The sequence below is a fragment of the Mastigoproctus giganteus genome, chromosome 8 (assembly GCF_048544385.1).
Source record: "Mastigoproctus giganteus isolate SK-2022 chromosome 8, ASM4854438v1, whole genome shotgun sequence".
In the NCBI taxonomy this organism is placed as follows: Eukaryota; Metazoa; Arthropoda; class Arachnida; order Uropygi; family Thelyphonidae; genus Mastigoproctus; species Mastigoproctus giganteus.
In genome coordinates, this window is record NC_143582.1 from 89861794 (window position 1) to 89883794 (window position 22001).

The following is a 22001-nucleotide window of genomic DNA, read 5'->3' on the forward strand; positions in this document are numbered from 1 at the left end:
TGTTGACTGGTGGCGGCACGTGTTCGGACTGTTTTGAAAGAGAGAGAGGGAATTATAGAAGACAATTCAGAAGAACAGTACACATGGAAGTATCTGTAGAAAAGGCATGCAGCAGAAACAGCACGTCTATGAGACAGAGTGGAGAGACTCTGTTAGAGAGGAGTCATTAATTAACCTAATTGCCCTCTTTTGAATGGAATCTAGAAGCCTGAGAGAGGTTTTGGGGGCACCCCCCCAGATGTGGGAACAATATTCCATGGTAGAGCAGATTTGCGATTTGTACAGAGTGAACAGTTGTTTGGAAGAAAATAACACTGAGAACGAAAAAAGAGAAAACCAAGCTTTTTTAGATGCAGAGGAAGCAATATTTGTAATGTGCTTGTTCCAAGAAAGATTAGAAGTCAGGGTAATCCCCAAAAGAGATATATCCTTTTGCCTAGAAATCGGAGTGTCGCCAAAGATAAGCATAGGAACAGAAGAATCCTTTCTGGGAGATAAAAGTTTTAGAAGGATTGAAATTTTAGACTGAGTTTTATTTTAGATAGAAGGACTGAGTTTTAGAAGGATTGAAATCAACTAAGTTGTTTTTGCCCCACTAGAGAATTACCTGGAGATCAGCATTTAAGGAACTGGTAGCAGATATTCTAGAAGTTGAAGCTGATTGAGCAGAGCAAGGTTTTTCAAAATGGAAAGTGGAATGCAATGTGCTATTATTGGCAAAACTATGGATAGGATTTCCAGTCAATCGAAGAAGGTCATTAATATACAAGAAGAAAAGAGTGGGGAAAGAACTGAACCTTGGGAGACACTAGCATTAGTGGGTATGTTGTTGTTATTTGGTTTTTAGGAACATTAGCAACTAAGGCCATACTGCTCCGGGGATATGAGGTGGTCATTCCCTGACCTTTCCGCATCCTCCATATTTAGTGGCTCACGGGCTCGAACCCCGGTCTAATCAAGAAGCGTGTGCTATGCAATGCTGCTCCTGCCCACCTGGCTATGGAAGCGCCTATTAGTGGAGAAGTTAGAAGACAGAGCCATCTACCATCACCCTCAATGATTGATCAGAGAGAAAACTGGATAACCAATTACAAAAAACAGTTGGCAAACCATAAGATGGAAGCTTGTTTAGAAGACCTTTATGCTATACACGATTCAAAGCCTTAGAGATGTCAAGTGCAATTGCTTGTGTTTCACCAAACTTTTCTATTGAATTAATCCATTAATGGGTAACATAAGCCAGAATATCACTAGTGGATCGACACCGGTGATCGTTGATCAGATGGAAGGTTTCTAGGTAGTTTAAGAGTTGGCGGTTAATTGATTTCTCCATTACTTTAGAAAGAGTAGAAGTAATTGCAATGGGATGATAATTGGATGGGAGGGACTTGTCACCCTTTTTAGGAACTGGCTGGATATGAGCAAATTTCTAAGCAGAAGGAAAAACACCTTTGGAATAAGAAAATGAAAGAAGGCAGCAAAGAACAGGAATAAGTTCAGAAGCACAGGTTTTGAGAACAATTGGAGAAATACCATCAGGACTTTCTTAGCATTGAGATTCGTCAAAATCCTTCTCACATCTTTTTGACAGAAGACCACAGGAGGCATTGAATGGAGCATGTTGGGAATGGTGAGAGGTGTTTTATCAAGATCATTAATACATGAGTTGGAAGTAAAATGGGATGCTAGCAGGTCAGCTTTATCCTTGGCTGAAGTGACAACAGAACCATCTGGTTTTGACAGATGATGGGAGCAGAAATGGGCAAATGTTGCAGCCAATAGCTTTGGCAAGAGACCAGAATGCTTGGCTACCATTAGGGCAAGAAGCAAGTTTTCTACTCTACCTGTTCAAAATCTAGTTTGGACTGATTAATGACTGCTTTACAATTGTTGGGAGCTTTGGTGCAGGCAGAAAATGAAACTGAAGAATTGGAAACAAGCCAATTAAGATATGCAACATTCTTCTCTTGAACAACCTTAGCACATTTATTGGAAAGCCAAGGTTTAGATAAAGGATGAGATTTTAAATTGGAGTGTGGAATAAAGGATTCCATTCCTACAAGAATTATTTCACTGACACAATCTGAGCAAACGTTAACATCAGAAGTTTTGAAACAGTAGCCCGTCCAAGGAAAATAAAATAAATCTCGCAAGTCATCCCAATTTGCATTCTTGTAATGCCAAACAATACGAGGTTGGGAATAGCCATGAGATAAAGGCTCCATTGGAGAAGAGACAATCACCAAGTTGTGATCTGAGATACCTAAAGGACCACTAACTTCGACCATGTACTTACAAGGGCTTTTTGTGAGAAAAAGATCAAGCATGTTGGCTGTATGGTAAGGATTGTCCTGTATTCTTGTAGGTAAATGAACAATCTGTGCAAGGTCATTATAAATTGCAAAAGCCTCAGCATCTCGACCTGCTGGGTCGTTGTGACTAGAAAACGGAAGCCAGCTGGAGTTGTGAACATTAAAATCACCAAGGAAAATTACCTCACTGTTAGGATAGTTGGACTGGAGAAAGTCAAGTTGCAAAGAGAGGAAGTCAAAGAGCTCCAAGTGATTAGTGGAGTTGGGAGAATGGTAGCGACAACAGATGAATTTGACACAATGAGGTAGAGAGATTTTAAGCCAGAGAAGATCGAAGAGAGGAGATTCCAAATTACCAAGTCTCTGACAGGGAATATCAGAACAGACATATGCACAAGTACCACATTTGAGGCGAAAGGAATCATACAGAGAATAATTTGAGCAAGTGAGCCGAACAGTAGTTGAATTAACCGATAACTGAGATTCTGTCAGAAAAAGTACATGGGGTTTGGCAGACTGCAAGTGGAAATGGACATCATTGAGATCAGAACTGAGACCACGTATATTTGTGAAATGAACTAGGAAGTGTTTGAGAGGTTTAGATCTTCTTGCAGATAAGCTTACTCTATTAGTTTGACAATTCATGGTGTATCCAATAGTAACAAAAAGTGTGGGGGGCCATGCTGTATGAAGTAACAAAATTTTTGGATATGGTGTACACATGATAAGAATATACCCAGATCCCTGACATAACGTGGCCTCAACAATGCCCCACATACACGCTACTCGGACTTTCTCCAGTCACTATCTGGCAGGGTAGAGGTAGCAAGATTATACACTAGCTGATCCAGAAGCCTCCTAAAGAGTTACCAATAGGTTCGGTCCAGTGTACTAACTAGCACCGTTTTAGAGCTGTATCCTTGAAATGTAAGGAAGATTGGATCTCGCCATGATATTCATTATAACCTCAAAAGTCATCAGTCATACTTCATGATGGAAGAGATGAAGAGATAGGGAAGGGTTGACCAGAACCTAGCTCTGGAGACTAAACGTGGGCTCCACCACTTCAAGTCTCCAATAAGCAAAGTGAAACTTGGTCACTTGGTCTGCTGCTGTAAAATCCAATCTTTCTTATTCTATCTTCTGAATTCCAGATTCTAAAATGAGCAAATGTTAAAACCAGTAAATTTTTTACCTAGTCCAGATCAGAAATGTATGATAATATTAGCTATGCTCCTATTTCCAAATTAATATTTCTAGCTTCTCTGAAGACTTTTGGTAAAATGTACGCTTCAATTTTTCCACTTCCCTCAATTTTGGATAAAACTGTCAAAGTTCCTAGGAAAAATAATAGATACAGGTGTTGCCTATATCATTTTATAAAACAGAATAAAACACTGGACAGTTTTCCTATATCCTACTCTGAAACTTGTAAAGGATAATGAAATGAACATTTGCTTATTTTTAAATGATAAAATCTATCATTCTATTGTTGTTGCCAAGATTCTTCAACCATAAATTGTACAGGCCCATCTATAGGTAATTTTTTGTTTTCATTCTCTGCCTACTCTTTGTAAGATAATTAAATTTAATTATGATTCATTCATTAGTGATACATGAACAGGTAACCCTCATATAACCCAGTAGTTAGGTTCTATAAAATCTCGTGTAGTGCGAAACCGTGTTATATGGGACTAAGAACCAGTACAAAGAGGGGGGGGTTACATTCCAAGAGCTAACAAAAATACACCATTTCATTCCCAAAACTGACAAAAATACACCATTTTAGATATTGTGTCTTCTTCTCTCGTTAAAAAATCATTAATCTGGGTTTGTTTGCTTTTGCTTAATAGATCTTTGTAATTTCATTGTATGAAACTAAGAATTTTTGAAGCTCCCTTTTGAACTTTGGGCTCCTTTCAGTCGAAGAATCTGAATTTTAAAAAAATAATAAATAATAATAATATTCTAATTGTTTGGCTAACTTTATGCCTTTCCGTATACTTTTTAGAGTAAAATTTGGAAGTTCAAAATTTTCATCTGTGCTATCATCCTCTGAATTGCCTACTGGGCTAGCCGGGTAGGTAAAGTGCCTGCCTGGCAACCCAAAGGTCGTGGGTTCGATTCCCGCCTCGGCTGGATATCACGATGGTGCTGAACCAACCAGTCGGTTGGATATCCTGGCCACGATACACGAAGGAAGCAAGAAAAAACTGGTTCCTTCGTGTGTTGATCACATCATACGAAATAAATCCTCTGAATTGCCTCTCATGCTAATTCCACCAAATCCGCTTCGCCAGCCTTGTTTTCTACCAATAATTCTTGAATGTCTTCAGTAATCATAATTTTTTTTTTAGGAGTATCACTGACTAAGTTGCTCTGTATATTCAAATTGCATGTGTTCTGAGGTGAAAAAGACCCATAAAAATTCCACTGTGCGGATGACAGCAATTGTACCAACTATGCTACCCATGAGAGCTTCAGTAGTCATATCATCAAACCTTCCCCTCCTACTGACTTAGCAAGTTCTACCATCGCATGGATTCTGTTTTCTGTCGGTTCAACCATATTTCCTGAATGAACTTACTCCAGCCATACATTTTTTCAACACGCATTTAATGTTGACAGTTTTACTTCTTTGAGTGATAAAGCTACGATTCTGATACAGTCCACAATTGAAAATATTTCCATGTCTCCATCACTTCAATTTTCCATTAATTCACAATTCGGAATCAATTTTTGCCAAAATCCATTGTAATGATTTTCTGATGTAATGAGTTTCAAAGGTAGATACAATGCCTTGATTAAATTAAAGAAGTTGTACTAGGAACATTACTTCAACGTCCGGATGACTTAAATCTTTTGTATGGCCTGGCATGCTTTCCATTAGTAATAAAACTTTGAAATCTAGATTTTTCCACAAGTTCATCTCGCAGAAGTTCAATAGCACAGAATCCCTAACATAGGGTTTTCCCAATAATTTTTTTTGCATAACCATTAGCGAGCCAAAAGCGGGGATTCACTAAAAAGAATGGAAATGTTGAAAAATTACATCCAATATAATAGCAGAGTTTTTCCCACACAAAAGATCAAAAATACCATATTATGCAAGGTTGCCACAATCCTCTAACCACGTTATATAGTACTGTGTTGTGCAAGGATTGCCACACTTTATCAATCATGTTAGAGCAAAACATGCTGTAGAAGTACTGTTATATGGGGGTTGCCTGTATATATATATATATATATATATGATCTGTAGATTACAAAATTTTATAATGCATGTTAATTTGGGAATGCTTGGTAAGCAGTATTATTTATTTTTGTAATATTGATTTATATATAAGCCCCTCGCATGCTGTCCAGGGCTCTTTCTAGACAATGTAATTTCTTTGTCATGGATGATTAATAAACTGATAATATATACATTACATTTTTGTAAGGCCCAATAACAAAATTGCCTTCCTGAAATAATATTTGGTGAAACTATATCTTTCAACTTCTTGTTGCACAGATTAACTGTTGTCTCTAATCTGCCTCTCTCACACACCCAAAGTTCTTGTTGTTGAGAGCTATATCATAGATCCTAATCTAAGATCTCTCTCCCTATCATCTTTTCGATTGGGCACAATAAAAAAATAAACAAACATTCTTTTCATTTGACAGGCACTTCCTGCTTTTGAATGTCCCCATCATGAAAAACACACACAGTTTGATAACTTACATAATTCAACCAAGTAGCTATTCTGTTGCCTGTTCCCAAACTCTGGAAAGCATTCTTCTCCTCCCTCTGAAATGAAAAATAAATTAATATGTATGTATTTTTTATTTTTTATTTTGTTTTATACATATAAGCAAGCATAACTGTTTCACTGAAAATGGATCAATTTTTGTAACTTTATACATTCTATATATCGAATATACATTGCATTAGTATCCACTATACAAATAGTGCCATTAGGAATATGCTTTGTCTTGGATACTATTAAGAAAGAAATCCATAAAATGACAGAATATAAACAATAAATCATGAAATAATTTCAAGTATAATACATAAAAGTTATTTATTATTGAACAGTTGTTCACTCACCATAGCTGCATTTACTTTATACTAAGAAACAATACCTGAAAATTATATTATTTCAACCACTGGTCAAAAGTGGTTCTAAGGCTTCTAACTGATGTCACTTTCATTTAAACTGAAGTTATCATGTTGGACAGGTAAAACGAATTACCTCACTATGCATTATAACAAAGATATGCTATATGTCTATTTTTCACCTCCTTCAGCATCTGGTATACAAAATATCATTGGAGCAAATACACATGGGATAAAATGTGTATTTGATAAAATCTTTTACAAAAAGCTGGCTTGTCCAAATTTTGCTTGATAAGTTCTGTTCACAATGCTGGAAAGTGTCAGATGTATTCTTATTTGGCTTTTTTTTTTTTTTTTTTTTCCTTTTTTTTTTTTTACGAAAGATACTCATTTTATAAATGGACATATGCAGAAATGAAGTTTGTGTGTCAGGATTAGTGTATATACACTATTTTGTAAAAATATGGAGCATCCAGAATTTTTCAGACTTACACTGTAGAAAAATATATTAAAAATGAATTCTTAAAATAATTTAAATACACAGGATGTCCATACTGAAATGTAAAATAACTTTGAAGCATTATAATAGGAAGTTTGTTTGTTTGTTATTTGGTTTTTAGGAGCATTAGCAACTAAGGCCATATTGCTCCGGGGATATGTGGAGGACACCATGGGCCTTCCTTGTAACCTGTCTACAATTCTCAGAGAACTTCATGTCTGACTGTATCTTCCAAGTCCCTTTCTTCCATTAGTGACTTTAGTTCAACTCCACCAAGTGTATAAGTTATTTTGAGGTTACTGTTCCCCAGGTGTAAGACTTTGCTGGATTAAAGCAAGCTGCCACTTTTCTAACCATCCCTGGAGTCTATCTAGGTCACCCTGCAGAAGCTCTGCTTTGTGGTGATCATTAGCTCTTGTATTAATCTTTACATCATTTGCAAATTTAGACATCACACCCTCTATCCCTTCATCAATGTCATTTAAGAAAATCAAAAAAAAAAAAAAAAAAACAGTGGGCCAATACTGATCCTTGGAGAACCCCACTTCTTAAATTAACCCAATCTGAGGAATAACCATTTATCATAACCCTCTGCCTCCTGGCCTGAAGCCATCCTGCTAACCATATTAGGATTTTCCCTGTGATTCCAACCTGTTCCAGCTTATAAAGTAACTGCTCATGTGGGACTGAGTCAAATGCTTTGCTGAAATCTAAATAAACAAAGTTGAAATTATTCCCTAAATCCAGCTCATGAGTGACCCTGTCAAAATAACTAACTAGATTTGTTAAACATAATTTTCCCTTTACAAAACCAAGCTGCATATCCTACAGAATTCCATTTCTATCTAAATGATTATGAATTCCACCCTTGATCATTGCCTCTGCTATCTTCCCTACCATTGAAGTTAGACTAACTGGTCAGTAATTTCCCACTAGAACCGCCTTGGCACTCTTAGAACCGCCTTTATATATTGGTGATACACTGGCACTTTTCCAATCCATGGAATCTCTCCTGAGTCCAGTGGATGCTCTCATAATTAGACTCAATGGTTCAATGCACTCACTTACCTCCTCCCTTAAATTCACTGGATATATTCCATCAACCCCAGGCTGTAGGCTTGAAAGTTTTTTTCATTAAATAATCATGGAATTTCAATATCATTAATTATAAAAAATTTTCAACTTCACTCCCATAATTTCCCATTGACGTAAAGGGTTTTTCTTCTGTAAATATTGGTGCAAAGTAACTGTTGAGTTCATCTGCAACATCAGCTGGTATCTAATACTACTCCCTGTCCATTTACATAAGGATCCGATCTGGTTTGTCCTTCTCTTCTTTGCATTTATATATATATATATATATGAAGAATTCCTCAACCCCACTCTTTGGCAGCGATTTCTCATAATGTGCCCTTTGCCAGCCAAACCTTTTATCTGGCACTATTACAGATCAATACGTAGCTGTTATAGGCTTCAGTACTTTTTATTGCTCTGTAACTTTTCGATGTTGTTTTTCTGCTGAAGTAATCTGGCAACTTCATTACACATCCAACTTGGAATCCTCCCCATGGAGTATTTTTTAATAGTATATTCAAGGCTTCTGTGATAAATGTTTGAAAGGTATACCATAACTGAATTGTATTCACTCTCTGTGAGTTAGTTAACAGTGGCCATGTAGCACCTTAAGTCATCATAACTGCCTTTCCTGAAATTATAACCCATATCTTTGTCTTTAACTACTACTACCTTTCTCTCTCTCTCTCTCTCTCTCTCTCTCTCTCTCTTCATCGTCCACTGTAGAACTCCGTGATCACTTCCTTCTACTGGTTTCTGTACTGATAGCCCTATTATTTCACCTGGTTCATGGGCGATGATCAGGTATAGAATATTTTTTTCACTAGTACTTTCCCTGATACAAATAACAATCAACTAGCTGATTTAAAAATTGTCCCCATGTTGAGTTTCCTTCTGATTTGCTCCAATCAATTAGAGGCAAATTAAAATCACCCATAATAAGACACTGATGCTTATTTGCTCATCCCATTTGCACACAGAGGCTCTCATCATAATCTTCACAATCACCTGGCCTGTAGATGACTCCCATTTTCATTATATCTTTGCTTCCAACTATCTCATACCATACAGATTCTATACTAGCATACAAAACATCATAACCTGGGAAAGCTTTCACTGTGCTCAGGCTCCTTTTGATAAGAAGCATGACCACACCACCAGCCTAAAACCTTCTACCTGCCCCATCCTTCCTAAATAGTCAGTTCTGCTATAACGAGGTAAATGTGTTACTAAAAATCTCTGCATTATGGTTGCTGTTTGTTTGTTATCTGGTTTTTATGAGCATTAGCAACTATGGTATTTCACACATTAAAAACAACAGGGCTTATGGGAAAATAGGGATAGGGACCCCAATAAAATTGCTAGCACAGGTTTAAACATCTTAAATTTCTAATAAATAAATAAATAAATATTACAGTAAATATAGCATTTTACTTTGACAAGATAGGTTTTGCTTGATTGATATTTCTGTTCACTGACATTTTTTTTTGGATTGTAAAATTTAAAATAAAATTTAAAACAGTAAAAAAGATAAGCAATCAATAACGATGAACACAGGACGCACAAATTGCACAAGTGATACAAGTTTACGAAGCTTAAAAAATAGGAATGAAGAGAAGATTCTGAAATTTATTTATGTTTTTTATATGATTGAAGATTTCATGAAAGAGGAAACACATTTCACCACAATAACATAAAAATCCACACAATTTCAGCTATCGGTATTATTGGAAATGCAGTAAGATCGAGTTTACTACCTGTTTATAATTAGATTGCACTAACTGAAAATCCCAATAAACTGGGAATGGCAAATTGTTTTTATTGTTTCATAGTAGTGACCTCCAGAAACATTCTCCTCTGCTCATGCTATCCTGCCTCACGAAATTTCTGTGGAAAACAGAAAAATGCGAGTTCCTAAATATGAGTCGGCCTAAAATATCACCTGTTATCTTGTGAATACAGCAAATGACAACAGTGTGTCTCCAACCATTACAACTACAGTAAATGGGAAATATAACTCTCACACATTTGACATTTTTTAAGCTTCGTAAACTTGTATGTATTACTTCGCAGGTCGCTATTCAGCTTGGTGCAGAGTTTTTAGTCACCTGGTGTTACTCGCAGATGAAATTGTGCACGAGCCAATGCAAAAATCGCGTTATACTGCATTGTTCCCTAATATATCAGTCATATTTGAAAATGCACGTTATAGTAGAACTGACTATACGTTATACATACTGTACTGAAACTCATCATCCACTATTTCCGTAAGCCCTATTATGTCAGCATTACTTGTCCTAAAGGCGCCTCCGTAGCCAGATGGGAAGGAGCAGCAGTGCGTAGCACACGCTTCTTGATTAGACCGGGGTTCGAGCCCATCACCACCAAATACGGAGGATGCGGAAAGGTCAGGGAATGACCACCGCATATCCCGGAGCAATATGGCCTTAGTTGCTAATGCTCCTAAAAAAAAAAAAAACTTGTCCTAACCAGCAGTTCAAATTCACTCATTTTATTAACAATATTTCTGACATTACTGTACGAACAATTAAGACTTAGTGTTCTTATATAGTTAACTACCCTGAACCACACCCCTTGAAGTTATTTAAGCTGGCTTCTTGGCATTAGTTGTCTGCTCATTTGAAATGTTTCTGCTCTCAGAAGATCTTGCTAATATGATCTGTTGTGGTAGCAAACAAGAACTCCTAAAGTATGTGCAAGCATTACTTTGACCAATATTATCAGATAAGCACATATCTATATTACCCTTGTACATATCTATATTACCTATATTACTCACGGCATTTCTTCAGCATGGTCTTATATTGTTCTAAAAAATTGTTAGATCATGTGTGCTTAATATCATTAGTTCTCACATGAATAATAATATTCTCTTTATCCTTCCCCCTTAAAATCTGATAATCTGTTAGTGACATCATTAATTTACATTGCCTGGTTCTAGTCCACATATCTTTATTACAAAAAAATATTTCCCTCACAATGGAGTCTCCCAATAGAACTAAGTCCTTCTGAACCAGAGCAGTTTGCACTTGATTATTCTGCTCTGGGGCCCTAATCGGGAGTGTATCACTTAGTAGGTTACTAGAATCTTGAGTTCCTGATGAGCTCCCAGTTATATTATTCTCAAGGGCAAGCACCCATTTTTACAGTGACTCAAATTCTTCTAGCAATGTACCAATTTCTAACTTTAGATCAGTACACTCTATACAACACTGAGAAAGAAAACAAACAATCGCCAGGTGATCTATGATTATCCACTAGGTCAATCTTAGAATACATGCCACAGGTTCTGAATGATGAAATCATGATTCACCAGGAAATTGCCATTGACTATTTCCGTATGAGTCATGATACCCTCTGATGAAGTGTTCAATGTGGACCTTGTCACAACCATTTAATGGCAATTGCTATTAAATTATCTAAGGAGATTAGATAATTTAATAGCAATTATCTAATCTCCTTAGTCCTAACCAAATACAGAGGATGCGGAAAGGTCAGAGAATGACCACCACATATCCCCAGAGCAATATGGCCTTAGTTGCTAATGCTCCTAAAAATCAATTAACAACCTTAGTCCTAATCCACTCTAATCTTAATGTTATCCCTGCACTTTCTAGGAGCAATATGAAGACATGTCTGCTGACTACGAATGTCAACAGTTAATGATAGCATTCATAGTGAGCCATTAGTCAAAGAAGTAATGCTGGATCACCTTGACAAGAATACAGTTATATAGCAACTGCAGAACAGATTTTTTAAGTGAAGATTAGATCTGACCAATCTGATGGTTACTACAACATAGTAACAATACTAGATGTGAAAAATAATTCTGACATCATATACTCAGATTTTAGAAAAGCTTTTGATAGTGTTCCACATAAGACTGTTATAGAGGTTGGAGCAGTGTGGCATTAAGGGCAAGTTACTGCTATGGATAACAGGATGGTTGAGTGGCAAAAGGCAGAGAGGTGTTATATTAAATATGCACTGCTCTTCTTGGGCTAATGTCATCAGCAGAGTCCCTTGACATGCTGGGCCCTTTGTTTTCAATATTTATTAACAATATTGATAAAAACATAACAAATATAATGTTCAAATTTGCAAATGATATGAAGGTTGACAGTAATGACAGAAATCAGGATAAGAAGCTACAACAAAACTTGGAAAACTTAGCTAGATGAGCTCAGAAGCAATAATTGAGATTTAATGTTGAAAAATGCAAGGTATAGCATATGGGGAGCAGTAATCTCAGGTATTGCACTCAAGTTAGAAGAGAAAGATAAATATATGAGGATAACTGTAGTCTGACATGAACTTTTTACTGAGAAGTGCAGACAAGCTGTTAGAACAGCTCATGGGGTTCTGTCAATTATACAGGAATTTTATTAGCAGGGGCAAGGAGATGATTGTCTCACTGTATAAGGCAATGGTTAGGCCAAATCTTGAGTACTGCATACATGTCTGGAAGCCTCATTTTAAGAGGGATGTGGATCTATTGGAATGGATGCAGAGAAGACAAACAAGATTAGACACAAACATAAAAGCATGTTCTTACTAAATAAAGCTTCAATTCTACAAATTTCAGCGTCTGGAAGTAGGTACCTGTGAGGAAACCCGATTGAGGGTTTAAGGCTTTAGTTAGTTAGTTATTTGGTTTTTAGGAGCAATAGCAACTAAGACCACATTGCTCCGGGATATGTGGTGGTCATTCCCTGACCTTTCCGCATCCTCCATATTTGGTAGTGACTGGCTCGAACCCCGGTATAATCAAGAAGCGTGTGCTACGCACTGCTGCTCCTTCCCACCTGGCTACAGAGGCACCTAGTTTAAGGCTTTAAATAGACTGAGTAAATTATGTGTGTTTCATTCTAGCTCTTTCTCAGACCACACACATAAAGGTAAAAGGGACACTGAAGTCATTATCAATCCACTACAGGATGGAAGCCTCCTGAACGATTCATGTTGAGGAAAATGAACCCGTCCGCCATGTTGGCCCAGTACTGGTTGGCAGATTGACCATATTTAGCAGTCAGAGGCTTGAATCCCGGTCTACTCAAAGAGCATGTGCTACTGTACTCATTCTCATGACCACTCAGCTATGGAGGCACACACATAAGGGGACATAAATTGAACAAGAATAGGTTGTAGGTTAGGTGTTTCAGATAGAGAGTGATTGATAGTTGAAACAAACTTCCATCTGGTGCTGTGGAGATGGGTAGTTTGAATATTTTTAATTCATAATATCAAATTAGTGAATGCTACAGATTGAAATGTCTCTACTGAAGAAAAATACAACAAGACACTCAAAATAAAAAAGACATACATGTTCTACACACAAGCTTTTCCAGCTTGTACACATATCTTATGAAGAATAAAGTTAGGCCTCTTCAAATATTTGCAACCAGCAGTGTAATATTCTTTTCTAAATTAGAGAAAAAAAAATTTGAAAATTCTAAAGTTTAAAGAGAAAAACGATTATCTGGAATCAGCTAGCTGGAATTTGTCTTGTAAATGAACCACAGACAGCCAATTTTAGGCATCTTTCGTACCCTACATATTTTAACACTTTTGTCAAGAACTCTCAAGAACTTATATAGATGTTATTATTATTAGCCATATGGTGGTGTAAGGAAGTCTGAAGCTTAGGCTGCACCAGTCAGAAAAAAAAAATTCCCACATTACCCTGCAAGAGAGAGAGAATTGTTGTTGTTGGTTTTTTTTTTTTTTTTTTTTTAGGAGCATTAGCAACTAAGGCTATATTGCTCTGGGGATATGCAGTGGTCATTCCCTGACCTTTCCACATCCTCTGTATTTGGTGGTCACGGGCTCGAACCCCGGTCTAATCAAGAAGCATGTGCCTACGCACTGCTGCTCCTGCCCACCTGGCTGCAGAGATGCCAGAGAGAGAGAGAGAGAGAGAGTGAGAGTGTGTGTGTGTGTGTATCAGAAATAGAAGGAAATCACCAGGAAAGCAAGAAAGATGATATCCAGCTAAAGGACACTGGGTTTGCCAAGCCCATATACTCATCAGATGTGAGCCCCTGGGATAACTAAGTAGAGTCAGTCCTCGTATAACATGATTTATAAATAGGGGAACGATAACGTATATAACATGAACCGAATTCGCTTATACACGATTCACCTTTGTGTTTACAAGAAATGGCAGTTGAACGCGGAATCACCCCAACTGAATGCAAAACGATAGGAATGAAGAGAAGATTCTGAAAATGTTCTGAAAACTGTTTTTTATATCAGTGAAGGGGAAACACATTTAACCATAATAATGTAAAAACCCACACAATTCCAGCTATCGATATATTCGCAAATGAAATTAGATCGAGTTTACTACCAGTTTATAACAGATTCCACTAGCAGGAACGCAACTGGAAATTGTTTTTATTGTTTTATGGTAGTAACCCCCAGAAATGTGCTTTAGTAAAATGTGAGCTAGTGAGGTGTTTATAGTGTGTCTCTGCATTTACGGTGTTTATATTGCACGATTTTGCATTGCCCGAGGGTTTCTAGGAACACAACTATTGTGCTACACGAGGACCGACTATTGTATTTTTCTTAAAAATATGTAAATTATATTTCTTCATATCGAACTCTTGCTCATCCACGATTAATCCGTACCTAAAAGGACTTCTATTCAACATTTTAAGATGTCATCTAACTTTTCTAAACAACTAAGAATACTTATCTACCCTAGATTAAAAGGCTTAATTTAAAATGGCTTTATGACAAACCAACTTAAGTACATGATTTATTTCTGGCTGCATGCATGCATTGAGCATCATTTTCTGGAACCTGTACCAGTTCCTTGATTGCATGCACAACTCCTCTCAGTGATCAAGACATCCAGACAAATAAGAGAAGGGAGATATTATAAGAGAGCAGTTCACCCCTAACTAGTCAATCAGAGGGCCTGATTGACCAATATGTTCTTAATGATCTCAATGTCATCTCCATTCTCTTACTTCCTGGACAGCCTAACCACTAGGAGCAGTTTTTCATGTGAAATGACCATTTTAGGTTCCAGAATGAAATGCTTTTTATAAAGGTAATTATCTCTCTCTCTTAATGTTCTCTTAAATCTCTGGTTTAAGTCTTTTAAAGACTTAAAATGCCCTGTGATTTCTTCTTCTTCTTTAATGCTGCCGAATGGCGTTTGCGACTTCGTTTTGATATTGTTCTCTGTCTAGCGCTGCGTGTAGAATTTGTGCTGTTGTCATGTGAAGCCAGGTGTTGATGTTATCTAGCCATGCCATTTTCGGTCTGCCTGGGCGTTTCTTGCCTTCGATCTTTCCCTCCAGGATGAGTGGTAGTAGGTGATATTTTTGTTGGTTCCTAGCGATGTGACCTAGGTATTTGCATTTCCTGCTGATGATGGTTTTGAGCAGGTCCCGTTCCGTGTGCATGTCCTGCAGGACCTGTGCGTTGGTTATCTTGGCTGTCCACGGAATTTTCAGCATTCTTCGGTAGAGCCACATTTCGAAGGCCTGGAGCTTTTTTGTAGTGGCTGATGTTAGAGTCCAGGTTTCTACACCGTAGAGCAGTATTGGCCAGATGTAGCATTTCAATGTGCGTAATTTGAGCACGATGTTCAAGCTTCTGTCGGTGAGGAGGGTTCTCCATTTGGTGAATGCCTGCCTGGCTTGTTCAATTCTGCTTTTGATTTCGGCCTCATGGTTCAGCTGGTCATCAATGAGCACTCAGAGATACTTGAAGCGGTGTATTTGCTCTAATTTTTCGTTGTTTAGTTTGATCGTGATTTTGCTTGCAGTCCTGCTGACCTTCATCACCTTTGTTTTCTTTTTGTTGATTCGTAGCCCCCATGCTTGGCTTTCTATGTCCACTTCGTTCAAGATGGTCTGTAAATCTTGTTCTGAATCCGCTATTAGTGCTGTGTCATCGGCATATCTTAAGTTATTGATGTAGTGTCCGTTAACTTTTATGCCGATGTTCTTGTCAGCCAGTGTTTGGTCGAAGATCATTTCCGAATAGATATTAAAAAGAATGGGAGATAATGGACAGCCTTGCCGGACGCCTTTTTTTATTGGAATTGGGTCTGTCAGATCGTTGTCATAGCGAAGCCGGGCTGTTTGATTCCAGTAGAGAGTTGTAATAAAGTTGATATCATTGTTTTCAAGCCCAAGTTTTCTCAGTCGGTCAATTAGGCGGTCGTGGTCTACTGAATCGAAGGCTTTCTCGTAGTCAATAAAACATATATACACGTCTTTTTGATGTTCATAGCACCTTTGTAGCAATATTTGTAAACAGAAAATTGCTTCTCTGGTGCCTAGTCCCCTGCAGAATCCGAACTGTGTGTTTCCTAGTGCACTTTCGCACTTACATCTTATCCTTTGCTGAATCACCTTGAGGAAGACTTTTAGCACCTGGCTCATTAGACTGATCAGCCTGAAGTCTTCGCATTTCCGGCTGGTAGCCTTTTTTGGTAGGGCCACAAAGATGGATTGGAGCCATTCGGATGGAATGTCGTTGTTGCTGTAGATTTGATTGAACCATTTCGTTAGTTGTTGGATGTTGCTGTAGTCTAGTTGTTTCAGCAGTTCCACATGAATCTGATCAGGTCCACAGGCCTTGCCTGGCTTTGTTATTCGGATGGCATGTTCCACTTCAGATGTTAATATGTGGAGATTGTCTTCCTGTGTTTGTTGTTGCGTTTCTGCCGGTTTTCTGTTGGTGCCGAACAGATTGTATATATAGCTCTTCCAGGTGTCGAGTTTGGCTTGTGATTTAAAAAAAAAAAAAAAATGCAGTTTATGTATTTAAAATATACTAACAATACAATAACCAGCGAAGGTAAAGAAAGCCTGCACGAGAAACGTCAGATAACTTACGCAGAAAATTAGTTTCCTGATACGGCACTCTAGTGCTGCTCACTCAGTAAACAGACATTAGGTGTTATCGGTTTGGAGCAAAGTCGAGAATGATATATTGATTGACAGGTAGGCGTGGAAAACGATGTGCTGATTGGTGCACAAACACAATAACATCGGTTTAGTATCACTTTAGCAGCACTAATGGTAACTTGTCCTAATCACACATGCCCTAACCTTTTTTCACCATTACAGTATTTCGTAATGGTGAAAAAAGGTCAGGTTACCTCAACTTGAACCCCTCCCGAAGTGGAGGGGGTAACCTAACCTTTTTTCTTTAGAATCATTCACAATTTTTTTATGACTATTTTTATTTTCTTGTTCAATAATATGCTCTAATGGTGAAAAAAGGTCAGGTTACCTCCACTTGAATCCCACGGGAGCTTGAACCCCTCCCGAAATGGAGGGGGGAACCTAACCTTTTTTCTTTAGAATCATGGGTGGACTAGCACAAATTGTTTATTAACAAAATATTAATTTTTTCATTACTGTACTTTTATTTTTAAAGACACTCATGCAGATACACACATATCATAACGTCCATCAGCACCTTAAAAGATTCATCACTACTATTACCTGTTCACCGTTCATTACAAAACTATTATGCACCGCTCTTTACTGGTAAATACACATCATAATGCCAACCAATGACTACACAGTAGCTTGTTGTCTGTCACACTGACTACCAATCATTTCATCATTTTCCACGCCTACCTGTCAATCAATATATCCTTCTTGATTTCTGCTCCAGACCAATAACGCCTACTGTCTGTTTACCGAGTGAGCAGTGCTAAAGTCCGGTGTCGGGAAACTAATTTTCCGCATAAGTTATCCGACGTTTCTCATCATTCTTGTGGAGGCTTTCTTTACCTTAGCCCAATAAACAAATCTGAATGGATTATAACTAATATACATGTTTTTAAATTAAACTTCTAATGACCAAAATTTTACTCAAAAATATGTACACATTTAATTATAAAAATATTTTAAAATTACCCTTGCAAAATCAAAGTGAGGTTCATAATGTCCTCCAATACCATAGTTAACAACTTGTAATTCCTCTGCTGTTTTCATTGTAAGGCCAGTATAATCTGCAATTCTTTGGCTTATCCTTGATATCACTTGGTGGTCATCATTGCGAAGCCAAGCACTATTATTTCAAAAATAAGTCATCACCAAATAAAAAAATAATAATTAAATAATAAAATAATGTTAAAAACTCAAAAATTTCTAGTGTAAATATTATTACTTAACATTTCCTGTTTTATAAGATCTTTTATGCTGCATTTTTATTATTGAACTGTCTGATTTACTAAGCATTCCTTCTGCAATATAACATTCTTAACACACACACACATTATAATGATCTTACCAATTTTTAAAATTTAATGTGATAAATATCTGAAGATACCATAAAAATTTTGCAAATTACAATTGAATGATAAACTAACTTAATTTTTTGAGGTACTGAACTTTTCAATAGCTTTCCATATGTCTTTTTCTTCAAACAGGCCTCTGGGGTTGGGTAAATTCATATTGTGATTTTAAATGTTTCTCACCAACCACATATTAAAAATAAGACATGGAAACTAGAATTTAAAAAAAAACTGTGTTTACTACTATATTTACAATTAAAATAACTTTACAACTAAAAATGATAAAATACATAAAATATTTAAAAGATATATATATACATCAAATAAAATACATTAAAATACCGGGTTAAGAGCGATAAAACCGACCATAGCTTTCGAAGGCTCCTGCCTTCTTCAGCAGTAGTTTCCTTGTACTGCAGTGCATCTTAAGTACCAGCAGGTTCACGGTCTAAATCATAGACCGTGAACATTATAGTGTTTCATCGCCACATGTTCTATTCTCCTGTGTGCTGGGACCGGAAGCAGCTCAGGAGCACATCATATGAAATTGTTCATCCTTTCTGAGGATCGTAGCCTCAAAGATACATCTAGACCAATAACTAAAAACTAAAGTCTATAGGAAACCGATGTGCAAAGGCCAGTACTCGCACTATAATTCTGCTCAGACCAATCATCATAGGAACAGTGTGGTCAGAGCGTTAATAGACAGGGCAAAATTGCACTGTAGTACCTCCGAGGATAGGAAAGAAGAATATGAACATGTCACGGCGGATCTTACAAAGTGTGGCTACCCCCAGAGGATTATACAAAAGTATATTGGAGAAAATCAGAGGAGAGGCGAAACCTTTACTCCAATAGCCACTGCATACATTCCCTACTATCCGGGCTTAACTGAGCATATAACTAGGATACTAAGAAATTATCAGACGCGTTGTGTGCAGCTTCCGGCCTGGAATCTGCACACAATCGTGTCACAAGTAAAAGACCCCATTCAAAAAGAGAATGCTAGTGGGGTCGTTTATAGTATTAAATGCCTGGATTGTGGGGAATGTTATGTAGGGGAAACAAAGTGCCGTCTCAAAGAATGTCTGAGAGAGCACACTAAGGCAATAAGGAATGCAGATAAGTAAGTCTGCCGTGGCAGAGCATTTTTGGGAGAAGCAACATCAGATCTCCCTGGATGAAGCTATCATCACTGATCGAGTGCATAGGTTCTGGGACCGCAAGTGGCTTGAGATTGATTGCAGATTAATTTGACAGAGAACATCAATAGATACAAAGGTTTGTGGATACATCGCCTCTTTGAGGCTACGATCCTCAGAAGGGATGAATGATTTCATATGACGCACTCCCGAGCCGCTTCCAGTCCCAGTAACACAGGAGAATAGAACATGTGGCGATGAAACACATGATTTAGACCGTGAACCTGCTGGTACTTAAGATGCACCGCAGTACAAGGAAGCTACTGCTGAATAAGAAGGCAGGAACCTTCGAAAGCTACGGTTGATTTTATCGCTCTTATATTTTAATGTATTTTATTTGATGTATATATATATATATATATTTATTTATTATTTTATTTTTTTTTTTAAATATTTTATCATTTTTAGTTGTAAAGTTATTTTAATTGTAAATATAGTAGTAAACACAGTTTTTTAAAATTCTAGTTTCTGTGTCTTATTTTTAAAACGTGGTTGATGAGATATGTTTAAAGTCGCAATAGCCTTCCATATGTTTTCCTTTAAAATATCCAGTTTCAGAAAGTGGTGGGATATGAACCTCACTTTTCATATTATTCTCAAATGATGAAAGTAAAGCGGAGGGTAAGATCAGGTGAACAAGTTGACTAAGTAAAGCACCTCTCCCCACCTGATCCAGTTATCAGAGTTCCTCATTTAGGAATGTAATTGTATGATATTTTACAGCTGTGAAAATGCAGCAGCTCACCACCACTTTTCACATAAGATGCACCTGGCTATTTTTCTGAGAGCAGGAAATATCAGCTCATGTTAAGGTAATTAATATGGCTTACTAACAAACATTTTGTGTTTTAAATAGTACAGAATTTCCTGTATCAGTACTACTAGTACAATTCCTAATGTGTTCAATGCAAGTATAGTTATTTCTCAATTTTCAATTTACTTGCTTTACATTTGTGCATTTTTAGTTTTAATGCCTATTAACAATATTACCACTTTTCAATTTAGGATCTTTTAGTTCTTGTTTTAATGTATTAGCAAAGAATTACAGTCAAACCTCCCTATAGCAAATTTAATAAATCCAGTGAGAAAATTCATTATGGAGAAATTTTGTTACACAGAAAACCTTTTTTTTTATTGAAAATTGTTACTTAATTAGAAAATAAAAATGAATGTACATTTATTTTTAATATATTTTATTTCAAAAACATTTAAATTACATGTTTAGCATTAGCATTAGCATTACTAGAGGCATTTGATGCAAGAAAGCAAGCTTATGCAGCATCAGCCAAAAAAAAAAAAAAAAAAAAAACCCACTTCCACTTCACCCCTCTGTTCGTTCAAAATACCTGTCCAGCTGAGCCTTAAACTTATTTAGGCTATCAACCTCCACCACAAGGGATGGCAGTCTGTTCCACCAACCAACCACCCGCTGGCTAAAGGCAAATTTCCGCACGTCTATCCTACATCTGTCTTTCCTCAATTTGAATTTATGCCCTCTCAGGTGATTTTTCTGAGCTAGAGGAAGAATCCCATCAGCATTGAGCATGCTTAAACCATTCAAGGCTTTATACACCTCTATCAGATCACCTCGCTGGTGCCTAGTCTCCAGACACTGTAATTTGCAAAACTTAAGCCTTTCTTCGTAAGAGCACCCCTTTGTTCCATTCACTAATCTTGTTGCCCTTCTCTGTACTCGTTCCAGCAGCTCTACATCCTTCTTGAAATGAGGCCTCCAGACCTGTATACAGTACTCTAGGTGTGGCCTGACCATTGCCTTATACAATGGAATAATCACCTCCTTATCCCTGCTGGAAAAATTCCTGTATATCATTGACAATACTCCATGAGCTACTCTTGCAGCCCGTCTGCACTGCTCAGAGAACTTCATATCTGCCTGCACAATCACCCCCAAGTCCCTTTCATTCTCTACCACTGTCAGTGTAGTACCACAGAGTTGATACGTTGATCTGGGGTTGCTTTTTCCCATGTGTAGTACTTTACATTTGTCAATGTTAAACTTCATTTGCCACCTCTCAGCCCATCTGCTCAACCTTTCCAGATCCTGTTGCAGCAGCATAGTGTCAGTAGTGTCCTTGACAACCCTGCCAACCTTTGTATCATCTGCAAACTTGGACATTAAGCTTGATATACCATCATCAATATCATTTATAAATACAGAAAACAATAGTGGACCCAACACTGAGCCCTGAGGGACTCCACTAATAACATTAGTCCACGATGAGCAGTGTCCATTGATTACCACTCTCTGTCTTCGCCCCCTCAACCACCCCTTTATCCATAGCAGCAATTTGCCTCCAATGTCACACTGCTCCAATTTGTGTAGCAGTCTTCCATGTGCAACAGTATCAAAAGCCTTTCTAAGATCCAAGTATATAATATCAAAGTTATTCCCTGCATCCAGTTCTTTTGTGACTGCATCATAGTATCCAATCAAGTTGGTCAGGCAAGACTTCCCCTTAACAAAACCATGCTGTGTCTGAGCTATAACTGAAGTCTT

General features: G+C 37.3%; 1 protein-coding gene across 3 annotated transcripts in view; it reads right to left on the minus strand.

Annotated features, from left to right (window-relative positions):
• LOC150081710 (prolyl 4-hydroxylase subunit alpha-1-like) overlaps positions 1-22001 on the minus strand; it is a 230337-nt gene that overhangs the window by 57119 nt on the left and 151217 nt on the right. For all 3 annotated transcript variants that reach the window (XM_090379579.1, XM_090379578.1, XM_090379577.1), the window contains exons 10-11: positions 17902-18055; positions 6037-6102 (exon numbers count right to left, since the gene is read on the minus strand). In XM_090379579.1, coding sequence (XP_090235705.1) covers positions 6037-6102; positions 17902-18055 — 220 coding nt within the window. The remainder of the gene's footprint in view (positions 1-6036; positions 6103-17901; positions 18056-22001) is intronic.